This window comes from Columba livia, chromosome 2 (assembly GCF_036013475.1).
Source record: "Columba livia isolate bColLiv1 breed racing homer chromosome 2, bColLiv1.pat.W.v2, whole genome shotgun sequence".
Lineage (NCBI taxonomy): Eukaryota > Metazoa > Chordata > Aves > Columbiformes > Columbidae > Columba > Columba livia.
Window position 1 is genome coordinate 98,288,654 of NC_088603.1, and position 14,277 is coordinate 98,302,930.

At 39.0% G+C, this 14,277-nt stretch overlaps 1 protein-coding gene across 4 annotated transcripts in view; it reads right to left on the bottom strand.

Annotated features, from left to right (window-relative positions):
- LOC102096498 (dynein axonemal heavy chain 5-like) overlaps positions 1-14,277 on the bottom strand; it is a 170,061-nt gene that overhangs the window by 79,119 nt on the left and 76,665 nt on the right. For all 4 annotated transcript variants that reach the window (XM_065052935.1, XM_021295674.2, XM_065052934.1 and 1 more), the window contains exons 47-51: positions 12,748-12,965; positions 11,539-11,850; positions 4,560-4,649; positions 4,229-4,465; positions 3,538-3,705 (exon numbers count right to left, since the gene is read on the bottom strand). In XM_065052935.1, coding sequence (XP_064909007.1) covers positions 3,538-3,705; positions 4,229-4,465; positions 4,560-4,649; positions 11,539-11,850; positions 12,748-12,965 — 1,025 coding nt within the window. The remainder of the gene's footprint in view (positions 1-3,537; positions 3,706-4,228; positions 4,466-4,559; positions 4,650-11,538; positions 11,851-12,747; positions 12,966-14,277) is intronic.

Sequence of the window (14,277 nt, forward strand, 5' to 3'; positions counted from 1 at the left end):
ACATCCCATTTACTGATAGTTATCCTCTCTTAATGAAGAAAGGAATCCTTGGGTTATATGAATGCACATAATTCCCACAGCTGCTGCCGATGCAACAAAGCTCTACTTTTTGTATTTAGTGAAACTTCATAATAGAACCAGAAAGAAAAAGATGTAACCCTGGAGTCACACTGAGGCATATATATATATATATATATATATATATATATATATATATGTATAAAATATCAGAAATATTTTGTTTAGCAAGATTCCCGGGACATAAAAATAGTATCAAAATTCTGAGATTTCTAATACTATTTCTTTTTAAAGATTCCATTATTCTGCAATTATAATGAAGTTGAATATCACTTAAATTCTTATCTTTATAACAGAGATGACTCTAAATGTTCTCATTTTGATACCTGCAAAAAATAAACCTATATCATTGCTGATTAAATGTTCTAGGAACAACTCCAGTGAAACATATACTCTGTGTGACAATAGAAAGGAAAATACAGCTAAGCCCCCTCAAAATATTTTGATGAATAGCGTTAAACTGTTAATTTTTCCAACTATGTTGATACAACAGCTCAGTTTAAGAAAAGATATCCTTCGGAAATAGTTTTTTCTCAGACATCACAGAGATGACAATCTACACACACAACGTACATGCAACAGTCCTGTCTTTGGTGAGTATGCTTGACAGCTATGTGTTGGTGCAGGTCACTGCTCAGACCTCACCTTGTACAAAACTAATGTAAGGGGTGCAGGTGCCCATATGGCAGTGGTGGGGGCTGCACGGAAGCCCCTGTGAGAAGAGGACTGAGCTTCCCCATGCCAGTTCCAGACACTGCCAGTTCCAGCCGGCTCCAATGGACCCCTATAGCCGCTCAGCCTCTTTAACAAAGGGCAAAATGCTGCCTGGCAGCTGAGAGGTAGAAGTGACAAAAAATGTGAGAGAAACAGGCCTGCAGACACACAGGTGAGAGCAGACGGAGGGGGCAGCCCACGGTGCAGAGCATGGTGAGGCTGGTTGTCAACCTGCAGCCCACGGAGGTCGACATTGCAGCAGATGTCCACATTGCAATCCCTGGAGGTCCCCACACCAGAGAAAGTGGATGTGCTCTGAAGGAAGCTGTAGCATGCGGAGAGCCCACATCAGAGCAGGCTCCCGGCAGGAGCTGAGACCTGATGCAGGAGCACCTTTTCTGGCAGGAACTAAAGCCCATGGGAAACCCACACTGGAGCAGCCCATTCCTGAAGGACTGTGCCCCACGGGAAGGACCCATGCTGGAACAGTTCATGAAGAACTGCAGCCACGGTAAGGACCCACATTGGAGTGGTTCATGGAGGACTGTAACCCATGGAAAGGACCGCACATGGAAGTTGGGAGCAGCATGGGGAAGAAGGAGCAGCAGAGCAGAGCTGTTATGGACTCATCACAGCCCCCATCCCCCTGTACTGCTTGGATGGGAAAGAAAGAGTGAAGATGAGCCTGGGAAGCTGGGAGAGGCAAGGGAAAGGTGGTTTTAGTATTGTCTTTGTTTTTTACCATCCAACGCTATTTTTCATTAGCAATAACTTAATTTTCCCTATGTCAAGTCTATTTTGCCCGTAACGGTAACTGATGAGGGATCTCCCTGTCCCTCCCTCAGCCCCTGTCCTGTTGAGGAGGGGAGGGAACCAGCAGTTGGGTGGGGATCTTGCAGCTCGCCAAGGTCAACCCACCGCAACTATGAACACACAGCCATTTGAAAAACATGGTTGTGTTTCATTCATTATGCCATTTCAGAATCTTTACATGGTAGCAGTAATATTCCACAATATATAAATGAGAACTATCTTTGAAAAATCAGAGATTCTTTAATGGGATCATTTTTGTTAGTTAAACTGTCAGAGAATTTTCAACTCTACCATTCCAGTTTCACATTAAATTCTGGATTTTTTGCAGTTCATGAATTAATAGCACAGAGAGTAAAGGTCTTAAATAACATTCCCTTGTAAATTCTTTATTTTGACATATACTGATGCCTTACTCAATGCTGAAGATTACTTCAGATTAATTCAGATTACTACCTGAACTGTTCTATATTAAAACCTTTTTACTTTTTCATGAAACCAGATGCTTATATCTGGAAATTTCTTTTCCACAAGGAATAGTAAAGCAAAATTATACAGAGGGTGAAAGCAGAAGGGGAACAGTTGTGAAGGCAGTTAACTTTCACTCCTAACCTTAAATGAGATCAAATATCTACTGGCATTATGCTCCCTTGTGTAAGGAACATACTCTGCTCTATAGAATAGAGACGGGGTAAGCAGCTCCCAAGAATCAGCTCTGATTATTTTTAGGGACAGGAATGGCAGCTGAAGCCTGGAGGTTGCCAGGAGCTGGACAAAATCCAGTATGCAGAATATCAAAACCAGCACCCGGACCCCACCTCTTCACTCTGCTAAAATAGTTCTCCAGCTGGTGCCAGGAACAGAAGTTGACATTACACCGGCATGCGTGTTGGCATCAACAGCTAAGCTGAAAAAGTAGTATTGATGGCTGCTGGCATTGGTACAACTCCCTTTATGTCAGGGCTCAAAAAGCACATGGCTGGGGGACACAAAATGCCTCCGGATTTTAAGAAAGCCAAAGGTCAATTTAGGCCAGTGTTTTTCAGATATTTTCAATTTCAAGACCTCTGCAAATCCTCCAGTGGAGGTACAGATGCCTCTCTGGCAAACTCGGCTGTCCCAACAGTAGATCAGTTTTATTTAGCTACCTCTCCTTGATCAGAGTCTACAGATTCCACCATAAATCACAGAAACCCTGCTGAAAACCATTTTCTTGCATTTTTTTCAAATAAGGAATGCCAAGTTTGGTATGACTTCTGGGTTTGTTCAGCCTTTCGATTATTTGCTCTTCTGTAGTAAGTTATCTTTTTTAAGTGTCATATGATCAACCTGCACCTTTTTATAATATGTAAAGCACGTGTTTGTTAAAGTAATAGCAATCCTGTTATTATTTTCTTCTACAGAAAGATCAATATGTCATTTTCAGTGAAGGAATTACAAGAGCAGATAATGAACACTACATTTACCCTCTGAAAATCACCTTGAGTAAAGAAGGAAGTTCTTTATTTCTCTTCAGTTTGGCTTGTGAAGAAAGTCTATGCAACCAAGGTATACAAAAGATAGTTCACACATGGCAGTACCACCAAAGCACAGGGAAATAAAAAGTCCTCCAAGGATCAATGTTTTCTTAGCAAAATCTCCAGTTTGATTTCTCAAAAGAAAAGAAAGTGTATGAAAGAACATTTATCACATGACCTTATGGCCATGGTTAGCAAAGCTTAAAAGAACCCTTTATACTAAAGTATACTTATGTTGTTGCTACTTATGTTGGTTTTGCTTGTAGGCCACATGAGTACTGGCAAAATGCCTCAGTGAGAATGCTAGTATGTAACCTGAAGAAAAATCAAATCACTCTCACACTTCAATGTTTTTGCCAGTGTCAATTATTGCAATGTTATGATACAAAGATATTACATGCTTTTCCATTCCACCTACCTTAATCATAACTGTTTTTGCTGTTCCCTGTTCCCCAATCAGTAGAACAGCTTTTCCTTGCCTCATGATAGTGTGCATTAGAAACTCTGTTCGGACACTGTCCACATTTGGAACTAGAATGGAAGTGTATTCTGGTACTGAATCTTTAGGGTAAATATATTCAGAGACCTGCAGAAGAAAGACACACAAAAAGTTGGAGACTTTCTACCTGCCCACATAATCACTTTGCATAAGAGCGCAAAACCAAATATACTTTATAAAATGTACATTAGAAAAACTTTTATTCCTGAAAGCCAAGCATCCAGTTATAATGTCAGTACATTCCAAAGCTTTTCTAAAAGGGTGTTACACTAACGAGACATATTCACTCCACTATTCTCCGCTACCTGAAGAAAGCTTTTCCTTGCTGGGAGTTTTTAAGTAGTAGGGCGATAGAGAGTAGACAAAGCTAAGATCACTTCTATTTCACTTCCAAAACTATGTCAAATGCAAGTTCCTATTCTTTGCTAAAGATATCTATGAAAAAAAAAGGAAAAAAATCTTTCAAAAAAGAAACTCTTGAGCATTTCGTAGGGCTAATCTTCCTAACCAAATTATGCGGGGTTTTAAATGGTAAAATAATATGCCTCTTACCAAATACACCTTTCCTGTATGATCATTAAGAAAGCTTAGCATGTCACAGCATACGAACCTTCTTTGACCAGTGCTCCCACTGGCCACAGGCATTGATACCAAATTCAAACATGGTTTCTTCTCCCTTTACAGGTGGAAGTTCTTTCACTGCCGAGTGTTTCCGTAAGAACAGCTCCATTTTCAGCCTGTCATCTGGTTCCAAAAGAGCTCCAGCTGACCACATCACAGCAAAAACGAACAAGCGAGCAAGGTGTTCCTCGCTGATCTGCTTCTCATTTCGGTCAGACAATAAACCCTGCAAAGCAGATGCAATATAAAACCACTGCCCTCCTAGAACAATGTCCAAGCACAAAAAGTAGAATGAGACAAAAAACAAATGTCATATCTACCTGTAGGAGGTCAATAGCTTGTTTGATGTACATACATTCTAAAATTGGCATTTTTGGTGTCACAGCAGAGAAAACAAAATCTATCACATCCTGGAAAAGAAAACATAATCTTAAAAAATCTGTTCACTAATTTCAATGGTGTGATTTATTTTTAGATGAAACCAATTTCTTAATTTCAAATATATATTAAACTTTATTCCAAACAATACTTTTTCCAATTTCTGGGTTTATAAATATTCATACTTAGACCATGAAATTTCACTAACAATAACATATTAGAAAAATAACTTTGATGTACCACAGTCAGCAGAATTATTCATATGAACAGCACACAGCAATTTCCTGAAGAGGAATTTGAAGACTGCTTTTCAGTTACATCAGGGATCTGCCATTTGTGCTCTCCACTGGAGATTTTCCTCTACCATTGCCATTTTTTGTAGTAGGATGATCAAAGCACTAGAATTCCTGTAATGATATGTATTTGGTGTGCAACCTCACTGCTATAGATTTCTATCTATCTGATCCGTTCTGACTGCACCATAATGTACCTGTCCCTCTTGCAACCAATACTCTCAGTTTTCTGTAGAGCCCTGGTAGAATCCAAAGGAAATTTTGCAGTTGGTTTTAAAGGAACTTGGGCTTTCCCCAGGTTACTCCATAGTGATGGCTACCATGCCTGCCTTTGCCAAGTGTTCTGTAACATCGTTAGCAAAGTGGCAAATTGATGTAAAGTCCTCTCTGAGATTTGCGGTGCAGAATTATTTTAAAATATCAATTGCCAGCCACAGTACAGATTGATGTAGATGATAATCCACTTTCACCTTCATTTAACAAGTTTTAATACAATTCCATCCCTATGGGATCCACTTGCCTTCTTAATCTTTGGAAATCAACACCGCTTTTTCATTCTCGTAAGTCAAGTCCTACAGAGACACTATGGGAGAGAGTAATTTGGGGAGGATTTCTACTTAGGTCTCCCGTGTCCTTCCAGTGAGAAAGCTAAGACAATGAAGACATTAAATCACACAAAGATGAACAATCACCTAAATATTTTTGAAAAATCAGTGAGCTGCTTACCCACACACTCACCAGCTTTGTTCCAATCTTTAGTTTACCTTTTTTACCACTAAAATTCTCTGACTACTTTATGCTGACTATTTATTGGCACTGAATCAAGACTTTTACCCATCCTCCCGGGTTCCATCTCACTAGAACAGTGGGTAACACACGTGACAAAGGCTTAGAAAACAAACATCCCTTTTTTGTTATTTCTTGTTGACCAGCAAAAGCGCTTCCACGTCTACGTGTTGCTTTTCACAGTATCATAGTATCACAGTATGTTTGGGATTGGAAGGGACCTCAAAAGATCATCTAGTCCAATCCCCCTGCTGGAGCAGGAACACCTAGGTGAGGTTGCACAGGAACATGTCCAGGAGGGTTTTGAATGTCTCCAGAGTAGGAGACTCCACAACCTCCCTGGGCAGCCTGTTCCAGTGCTCTGGCACCCTCACTGAGAAGAAGTTTCTTCTCAAATTTAAGCGGAACCTCTTGTGTTCCAGCTTGATCCCATTACCCCTTGTCCTATCATTGTTTGCCACCGAGAAGAGCCTGGCTCCATCCTCATGGCACTCACCCTTTATATATTTATAAACATTAATGAGGTCCCCCCTTAGTCTCCTCTTCTCCAAACTAAAGAGACCCAGCTCCCTCAGCCTTTCTTCATAAGGGAGGTGCTCCACTCCTTTAATCATCTTCGTTGCCCTATGCTGGACCCTCTCCAGCAGTTCCCTGTCCTTCTTGAACTGAGGGGCCCAGAACTGGACACAATATACCAGATGTGGTCTCACCAGGGCGGAGTAGAGGGGAAGGAGGACCTCTCTCGATCTACTAGCCACCCCCCTTCTAATACACCCCAGGATGCCATTGGCCTTCCTGGCCACAAGGGCACAGTGCTGGCTCATGGTCATCCTGTTGTCCACCAGGACCCCCAGGTCCCTTTCCCCTACACTGCTCTCTAATATGTAATTTCCCAACCTATACTGGAACCTGGGGTTGTTCCTGCCCAGATGTAGGACTCTACACTTTCCCTTGTTAAATTTCATTAGGTTATTCCCCGCCCAACTCTCCAGCCTGTCCAGGTCCCGCTGGATGGCAGCACAGCCTTCTGGCGTGCCAGCCACTCCTCCCAGCTTAGTGTCATCAGCAAACTTGCTGATAGTACACTCTATTCCCTCGTCTAAATCGTTAATGAATATATTGAATAATATTGGCCCCAGTACTGACCCCTATGGCACTCCACTAGATACTGGCCTCCAACTAGACTCCGCACCATTGACTACCACTCTCTGGCTTCTCTCCTTAAGCCAGTTTGCAACCCACCTCACTACTCTATTGTCTGCACCACACCTCCTCAACTTAGCTGTGAGGATGCTGTGGGAGACTGTGTCAAAGGCTTTACTGAAGTCAAGGTAGACCACATCCACCGCTCTGCCATCATCCATCCACCTTGTTACATTCTCATAAAAGGCTATGAGGTTGGTCAAGCACGACTTACCCTTGGTAAAGCCATGCTGACTGCCCCTAATAACCCTCTTATCCTTGATATGCCTTGAGATGGCACCAAGGATAAGCTGTTCCATTACTTTCCCAGGGACAGAGGTGAGGCTGACCGGTCTATAATTACCCGGGTCCTCCTTCTTGCCCTTTTTGAAGACTGGAGTGACATTTGCTTTCCTCCAGTCCTCGGGCACCTCCCCCGTTTCCCAAGACTTGGCAAAGATGATGGAGAGCGGTCCAGCAATTACTTCAGCCAGCTCCCTCAGCACCCGCGAATGCATCCCATCTGGACCCATGGATTTATGGATGTCCAGACTATTTAATTGTTCCCTAACCCAGTCCTCATCGACTAAAGCAAACTCCTCCATTGACCTGGCTTCATCCGGGGTCTCAGGGGTACAGGGCTCCCCAGGACAGCCTCCGGCAGAGTAGACAGAGACAAAGAAGGCATTCAGTAATTCTGCCTTCTCTGTATCTTCTGCCACCAGAGCACCCACCCCGTTCATTAGTAGGCCTACATTGCCTCTGGTATTAGTTTTATCTGCTATGTATTTGAAAAAGTTCTTTTTGCTGTCCTTGACCCCTCTCGCCAGCTGTAATTCTAAGGAGGCCTTGGCTATCCTAGCTGCCTTCCTACATCCTCTAACAGCAGCCTTATATTCTTCCCTCTAAAATGCCTGTTTTGCCCCCAGCAGTACACAGAGCGCTCAAGTGACCAACTGAGGGGGTTGTGGGTACTTCAAAGAACGGGTAGAAATAAGGCACTGAAACCAGAGTGGGAGAATTGAGTCTAAAGACTTTTAAAATTTGGACCTCGATCTCTCTGAGATTCAATTTCTTCATCTGTAAAATAGACTAGATGTCTCGCAGGGCACTGCAAATCAATTAATAATTGATTTGAGACACTCAGAATTAAGATATTTCATGAGTCAAAGAAGTCTGTGCTTTCAAGAGCCCAATTTTCAGCAGAATGAGTTTTAGGGTACTTCTGATCCCAGTGAGGTTTGTGTAATTTTTATTCTTTGAGTTTATGAAAAAAAAATCAGGTCCATATATGCTAATATTTTATTACTACTATTTTTAAAACACTACATGGCTGACAAAAAGATTCAAGATTAAGATAGCAATTAGCAAGAATTAACTATTTATTAGGGTATTTTGTTTGGACAGAGGTTCTGGAAAAATGAGTTGGGCCATGACAGATACACATAAATTGTGAAGAATTTGGATCAGAAATTTGATATCCTTTACAGGGAGACTTCAAAATTAAATTAGATGGTAAAAACTCATATGAGAAAAGACTCATATAGTGCACAGTCACTGTGGAACTCACTGGACTGTAGAAAGCTCTTCAGGACAAGGAGTAGGTAACATACTCAAAGGGTTTAGACAAGCACAAGAACAATTAAATAATGCAAAGTTATTAATATCTGTAATATTAATTTGAACATCAGCATTCAAATATTAAAGCTAAGAAACTCTTTGGACTATATATTCAGCTCTGTGCTCCAGAGGCTATAGCAGCCTTTACCCAAATAAGATTAGGGTGAGATTTAGTGTGGAAGGAACACTAAATAATAACAATAAATCATAACTGCGTACTCTGCTGCTATTAGGATGTCTCTGAATTCTTCAGAATAGGTCAATAAGGGATCCAGGACAGCAGATTTGGGTTGTTTTTTTTTTAAAAAAAAAAGTGAGCGTGATTTAAAAAATACTAGATTTTTTTCATTTAAACAATACATAGAAATGATGGAACTTATGCTACTCACACTACATCCACCACTAGTTTGAGCTTCACACTTTGCAGACAAACTACATAATGTCACTCAGGGAAATTTTTAATTATTTCAGTTGTTTGAAACCATCTCAGATAATAACTTCCATCAGTAAGCAATTCTGTTGCTTACAGGTAGCACCATCATTCACAGACAAGAAACAGGCAGTATAGCTTCTAAATTTAAGAGAGCAGAGAAGTTGCATGGGGATGGGAGTTTACTTGAAACTACTCCTAAGCAGAAAGACAGAAGAAAGAACTGGGAAAGCGAGGGTAAAAGTCCAGTTCCTCAATCATGCTTCTAAAAAAATCCCATGGAAATAGAAAGGACGCAAAGATAATCTTGATTGAAACAAAGTTTGTTTTGGTGGGTTTGGGTTTTGAGGTATTTTGTTGTTGTTGTTGTTGTTGTATGTTTTGTTGGTTTTGTTTGGTTTTAAATTGATTCTTGTCTTTTGGAGTATATCCTGAATTTTATATAAAAACTAATGACTTGCAGTGGAATTTATATTATACATGAAAACAAAAACCACATTCCTTCCTCTGATTCACAACTACTATTCTCTGGTACTTCCTTCTACATTATTGCTACTTGCTGAACCTTTATTTTGTCCAATATGCAGACTTTCAGTGACAAATACTATCAGCATAAATAATAAGTTTTTCTTGTAAGCAAATCAAAATTACTATACCAGTTGTCCTACTTCTATTTTAGTTGAATTTAGATTGCTTTCAAAAGGTCTCTGTAGGCATACTTAAAGACTGATTGTCTTTAATTACAGTATTTCCAACTATAGCATAATCTTTATTTTCTTCTAAAAATCAGATATTGTAAGCTGCTTTTCTTAACGTTAGCGTTAAATTCACCACGGTCTGTATTTGGAGTTTGATTATCGCTGCTGTTGCATCTTATTTCACAAATTTTCTTTCAGAATTCATTTATCCCTTCTTTTTTTATGCGGGAGAAAATAGTTACTGTAAAAGGAGCCACCTGAATACAAAACTAGTGTTACCCTCATCTGTAAAATCACTGTTATTACTTCTATTATTTGAGAAGCAAAGATAGCTCATTAAAAGTGAAAGGAAAATGACAGTGTGACAGCTTTCATTTACATTTCCATAGTTCCAAATGCAGCCTTCAGCACAGAACTAACTTCATATTTCACTGTATTTTCATCTCTCCATCTAATAAAATATATATTTTTCAGGACTTTATTGTTATTGCTGCAGGCTTGGGTATTTTAAATGTTGTTATTATGTTTTCAGAGCAAGTTGTAGCATAAAATATAAATAGAATTGTGGCAAAGAAGCAGTAAATTGACCCACATATACATTACTTTGGATGTATATTTTAAAATTCATTATCAGAATTGTTTCTCTTGCTACTTCAGTAAATACTATGTCATATCATTATGTTTTGGAGGCAGAACAAAATGGATAGCTTGTTAAACACTGGTTTTAAAGTAAATGGGCACTGAAATGAAACATATATGTAATAAGAAATTTGTTAACTTTCAAGGCGTTCCAAAACTATATTAATCATTGCTTTTATCATGATTCATAGATAAACTTTCTGAAACATCACTCAAGTTCATTAAAAACTGCATTTGTAAAATCCAGCAACAATGAAAAACATTACAGGAGAAACCCTTGTGAAATCCAACACCAATTACACAAGAGAACTGGCAGGAGAGGCAGTAGGAAAGCAAGGTATATCAGGTAGTTGCATTTGTTCCACCGATGTTGAGGAAAACAAGACAACAATGCTAAAAGAATGTAAAGCAATAACTATTTCTTTTAAAAAAATTTAAAAAACCATTGTAATTGAAAACCATGTAGTACTGAGATTATGCTTTTAGATCCACTATTGAGTACACCTATCCATAATATTAATGAAACCTTTTTAATTATTCAGTATGCTAAGGCCAAATGCAGAGAAGGAAAGATTCAGAATTCTCTCTTTGCATCTAATGATTGAACACATCTTAGTCACAGAATGTATCAAAGAGAGAGCACCTCAGAAATCTCCTTCAGAACAGGATCATAGATTATAAGAACCAGGAGGAACCACCTACAGACACCTGTGCTGAGCTTCAGAACACCACAGAGCACAGAACTGCACTAAATTACTTTGAGCTATAGAATGTCTTTTAAAAACAACTAATGGGCCAAATGCATTCCTGTTGCAGCGAAATTGAGCAGGATTCCACCAGAGTGAATTTAGCTTTTTTTTTTTTTCCCCAAAATTTACTTCTTTGCATTTAAAACAAACAGGGAAGTTTATCTACTCCCTTTATGTATCCTAACAAGAATTAAAATTTCAGTAGCAATTACAGCCAAAGAGAATATCTCTGTTTTGCCAATATACATTATAAAATAATCAGAGTTAACAATTCATTGCCAACCAACCTATGCAGACAAAACAAAGCACCCAAATTATTCATCTCTTATAGTTTCTCTCATTCATTAATGTTAGAGATAATTTTTTCTCTCTCTCTCTTTTTTTTTTTTAAATCCTTCATCCTTATTTCATTACATAAACAAAGAGAAGTAAATAATTGAAAAAGCACTGAGGAAAAAACAATGCTTCATTAAATAAAAAATAAGAAATGCATTATTTTTTTCTCCAGTTGTTGAGTTAAGTACCTGAAACACAGCATTAAAGCAATTCCACAGGACATCAGAGTATGTAGCAGGTAGTGTTTGCAGCCAAGCTCTTAAAATAGGCTTCCAATCTAACACCGAAGAACTCATGAAGACCATCCCATTACGAGAAACTGTTGCAGGGGAAGCGTTGTCAATGTTGTGTGGTTCAAAAATAATTTTGCAACTGGGGGACATTGGAATACGATCTCCATTGGCCAAAGTGAGGGTCTTGTTATCGTCCAGAACAGAATTCAGATTTTCAATCCATATTGCATCAACAGGTCCATCTAAAACTATCCAGATATGCTCACCCTAAAAAAAGGAGACACAGACAGATGCAATTTTGCATATGGTAACCAAAAAATACACATTTACTTAATCTCAGAAAATGCACTCTTGGATATAAGTAATGAGTAAAAATTCGGTGCTGATTAGCTCAGCATGAGCGGCAGTTTTTATAATTTCTCAGTGATTTTAATCCTTCCTTTGCTATCCTGTGTCACACTGAAAAGGATATTAAGGAATAGTGACAAACAATTAATTTGGGCTGCTCTAAGCATACAAAAGTACATGAGCCAGCCCAGCATCCATCGAGGTGGATGAAAACACTTCCCATTAAATGCAGCCACACACATGGACAAAGTCAGTCCTTGTTGGATATTACCCGAGTATTTCCTGTAAGGCTTCCCGTTTTCCAAGTGAGTAGTGAATGAAGCTTCTGAAGATTTGAGTGTAACTATGATTTCATGAAACATCACATGCAGGTTTCTTAAGAGAATTGGGAAATGCCTAAACTGATTTCTTACCAGAGCCTCTTACATTCTGATATAATTAGTGAAAAAGACTGACAATGGCAAAAAAGCAGACAGGAGAAAAATTAACGTTCCTGTCCTCACGTCAAAACATGAACAGGTCTTGCTTTTGCATTTGAGTGGTAGGACTACCTGCTTACAGAAGGAAGCAAAACCCTTAAAACCTTTTCCAATTTAATTCTGGAACGTCGAGTGTTTGGGAAGCCTTGTGCTCTCTGGCACATACACGCAATTGTGACTCTGGTGCAAATGGAGCTATTCAGACACAAAGTAAAATTAACACTTTTTCCCTTTTGATTTTATGATGTAAGGTCTTTCACATAAATGACAGGTAATGAGACCTTATGGAAACAGGATTAAACGTCTTTATAAACTATCATGATACAATATCCATTACCTTCTTTGCTTTTAAAGTTTTTCTCCATAGTGTAGAGAAAATACCATCTGTCCAGTCATTTGTAGCAACATCAAGGGTACCAAACATCTGGGAAGCTGTGATTGCCTTTGGGTTCATTCTCATCTCTTTATGAGGAGCTCCACAATCTGTCATTGCTTTCATCAAAATATTAATGCATTTTGTCTTTCCTGCACCAGTTGGACCTAGAGTCATCATACCTTAAAATAATACAAACATGGTTTAAAATGAAATGTCAAAGTGTCATGCTACCATTTAACGGTTCTTTGCATCAATGATCTTTGCTTTATTTTTATCAAAAGCCAATACAAAAAATATGTTTCTCACTCCATTTACTCAATGTTGACTGAAATGGAATTTAAAAATATCATTGAAAGGCCTCTATAAATGTCTGTGCTATTATAATAGGCAGGCCTATGTAGGTCTGTATCCTCCCTCAGGCAGTTCTGTTCCTCTTTCTAATTGGAAAACACAACTGCCTTTTGATGTTCGCATGCAATGACATTGACATGACTGATGGTAAAAAAAACCCAGTAATTTCTAAATGTATTTAATGAGAACGAGTAGTTCTCAATGATATTCAAAATTGAGTGTATCTTTCTGAAGTAAAATAACAAAAATATGTACCTGCATCCATCCATGCTGACATTTTAATACATTCTCCTTATATATAAAATAGTTAACAGCAACAACACTTTTAATTTCAATGTATACATATATTGCCTAAGGAAAAGAAGCCACATCTTCAACAATAAATTGAGCCTACAGTTGATTCTTTTTAGTTATATTTTCTAAATGAACTATGCAAGAGGCCTGGAGTCTGTCCAAAAGCAGATGGAACATTCAAACCAAGACTTCCAAAGTCATCTAAGGGAGTTAGATAACACCTATTAACCCTTGAGGCAACCAGACAACATAGTCCTTAGTTGGCTTTTAAAACCTCTCCAGCAAAGGTATAGAACAATCACAAACTCCAGTTAGAAACCTAATCTAGTACACTGCAGACTGCCTGATGCTTTCTGTAAAACTAAAGGGAGCTGAACGTTCCTAAAAACAATTTGGGCACCCAAGCAATCATTTACTCGTGCCATATGTAACATCTAGGGAGATGTTAACGGAATGACCTTTCTGCTGTTTTCAACAGCATTTGGATCAAAACTGCTATGCAAAAGAGACTTCAGGACCCATGCACAGATTCTCCATGCTCACGTGTTTTTGTGTGAAAACACTCAAGGCCAGGCTGGACGGGGCTCTGAGCAACCTGATTTGGTTGCAGATGTCCCTGCTCATGGCAGGGGTTTGGACTAGATGACCTTTAAAGGTCCCTTCCAACCCAAACTGTTGTATGATTCTACAATTTTATGTGTGTGTGCATGAGCACTCCACTTGCATATATTGCCTCTATTTCAACCAAGAGCAGCCACGCATTTTACAGATTTTTCCTCATTACTTGAAATGCCATGGTGACTTCTCCATAAATCCAAGGGTCCATGAGTAGAACAAATGGAGGTC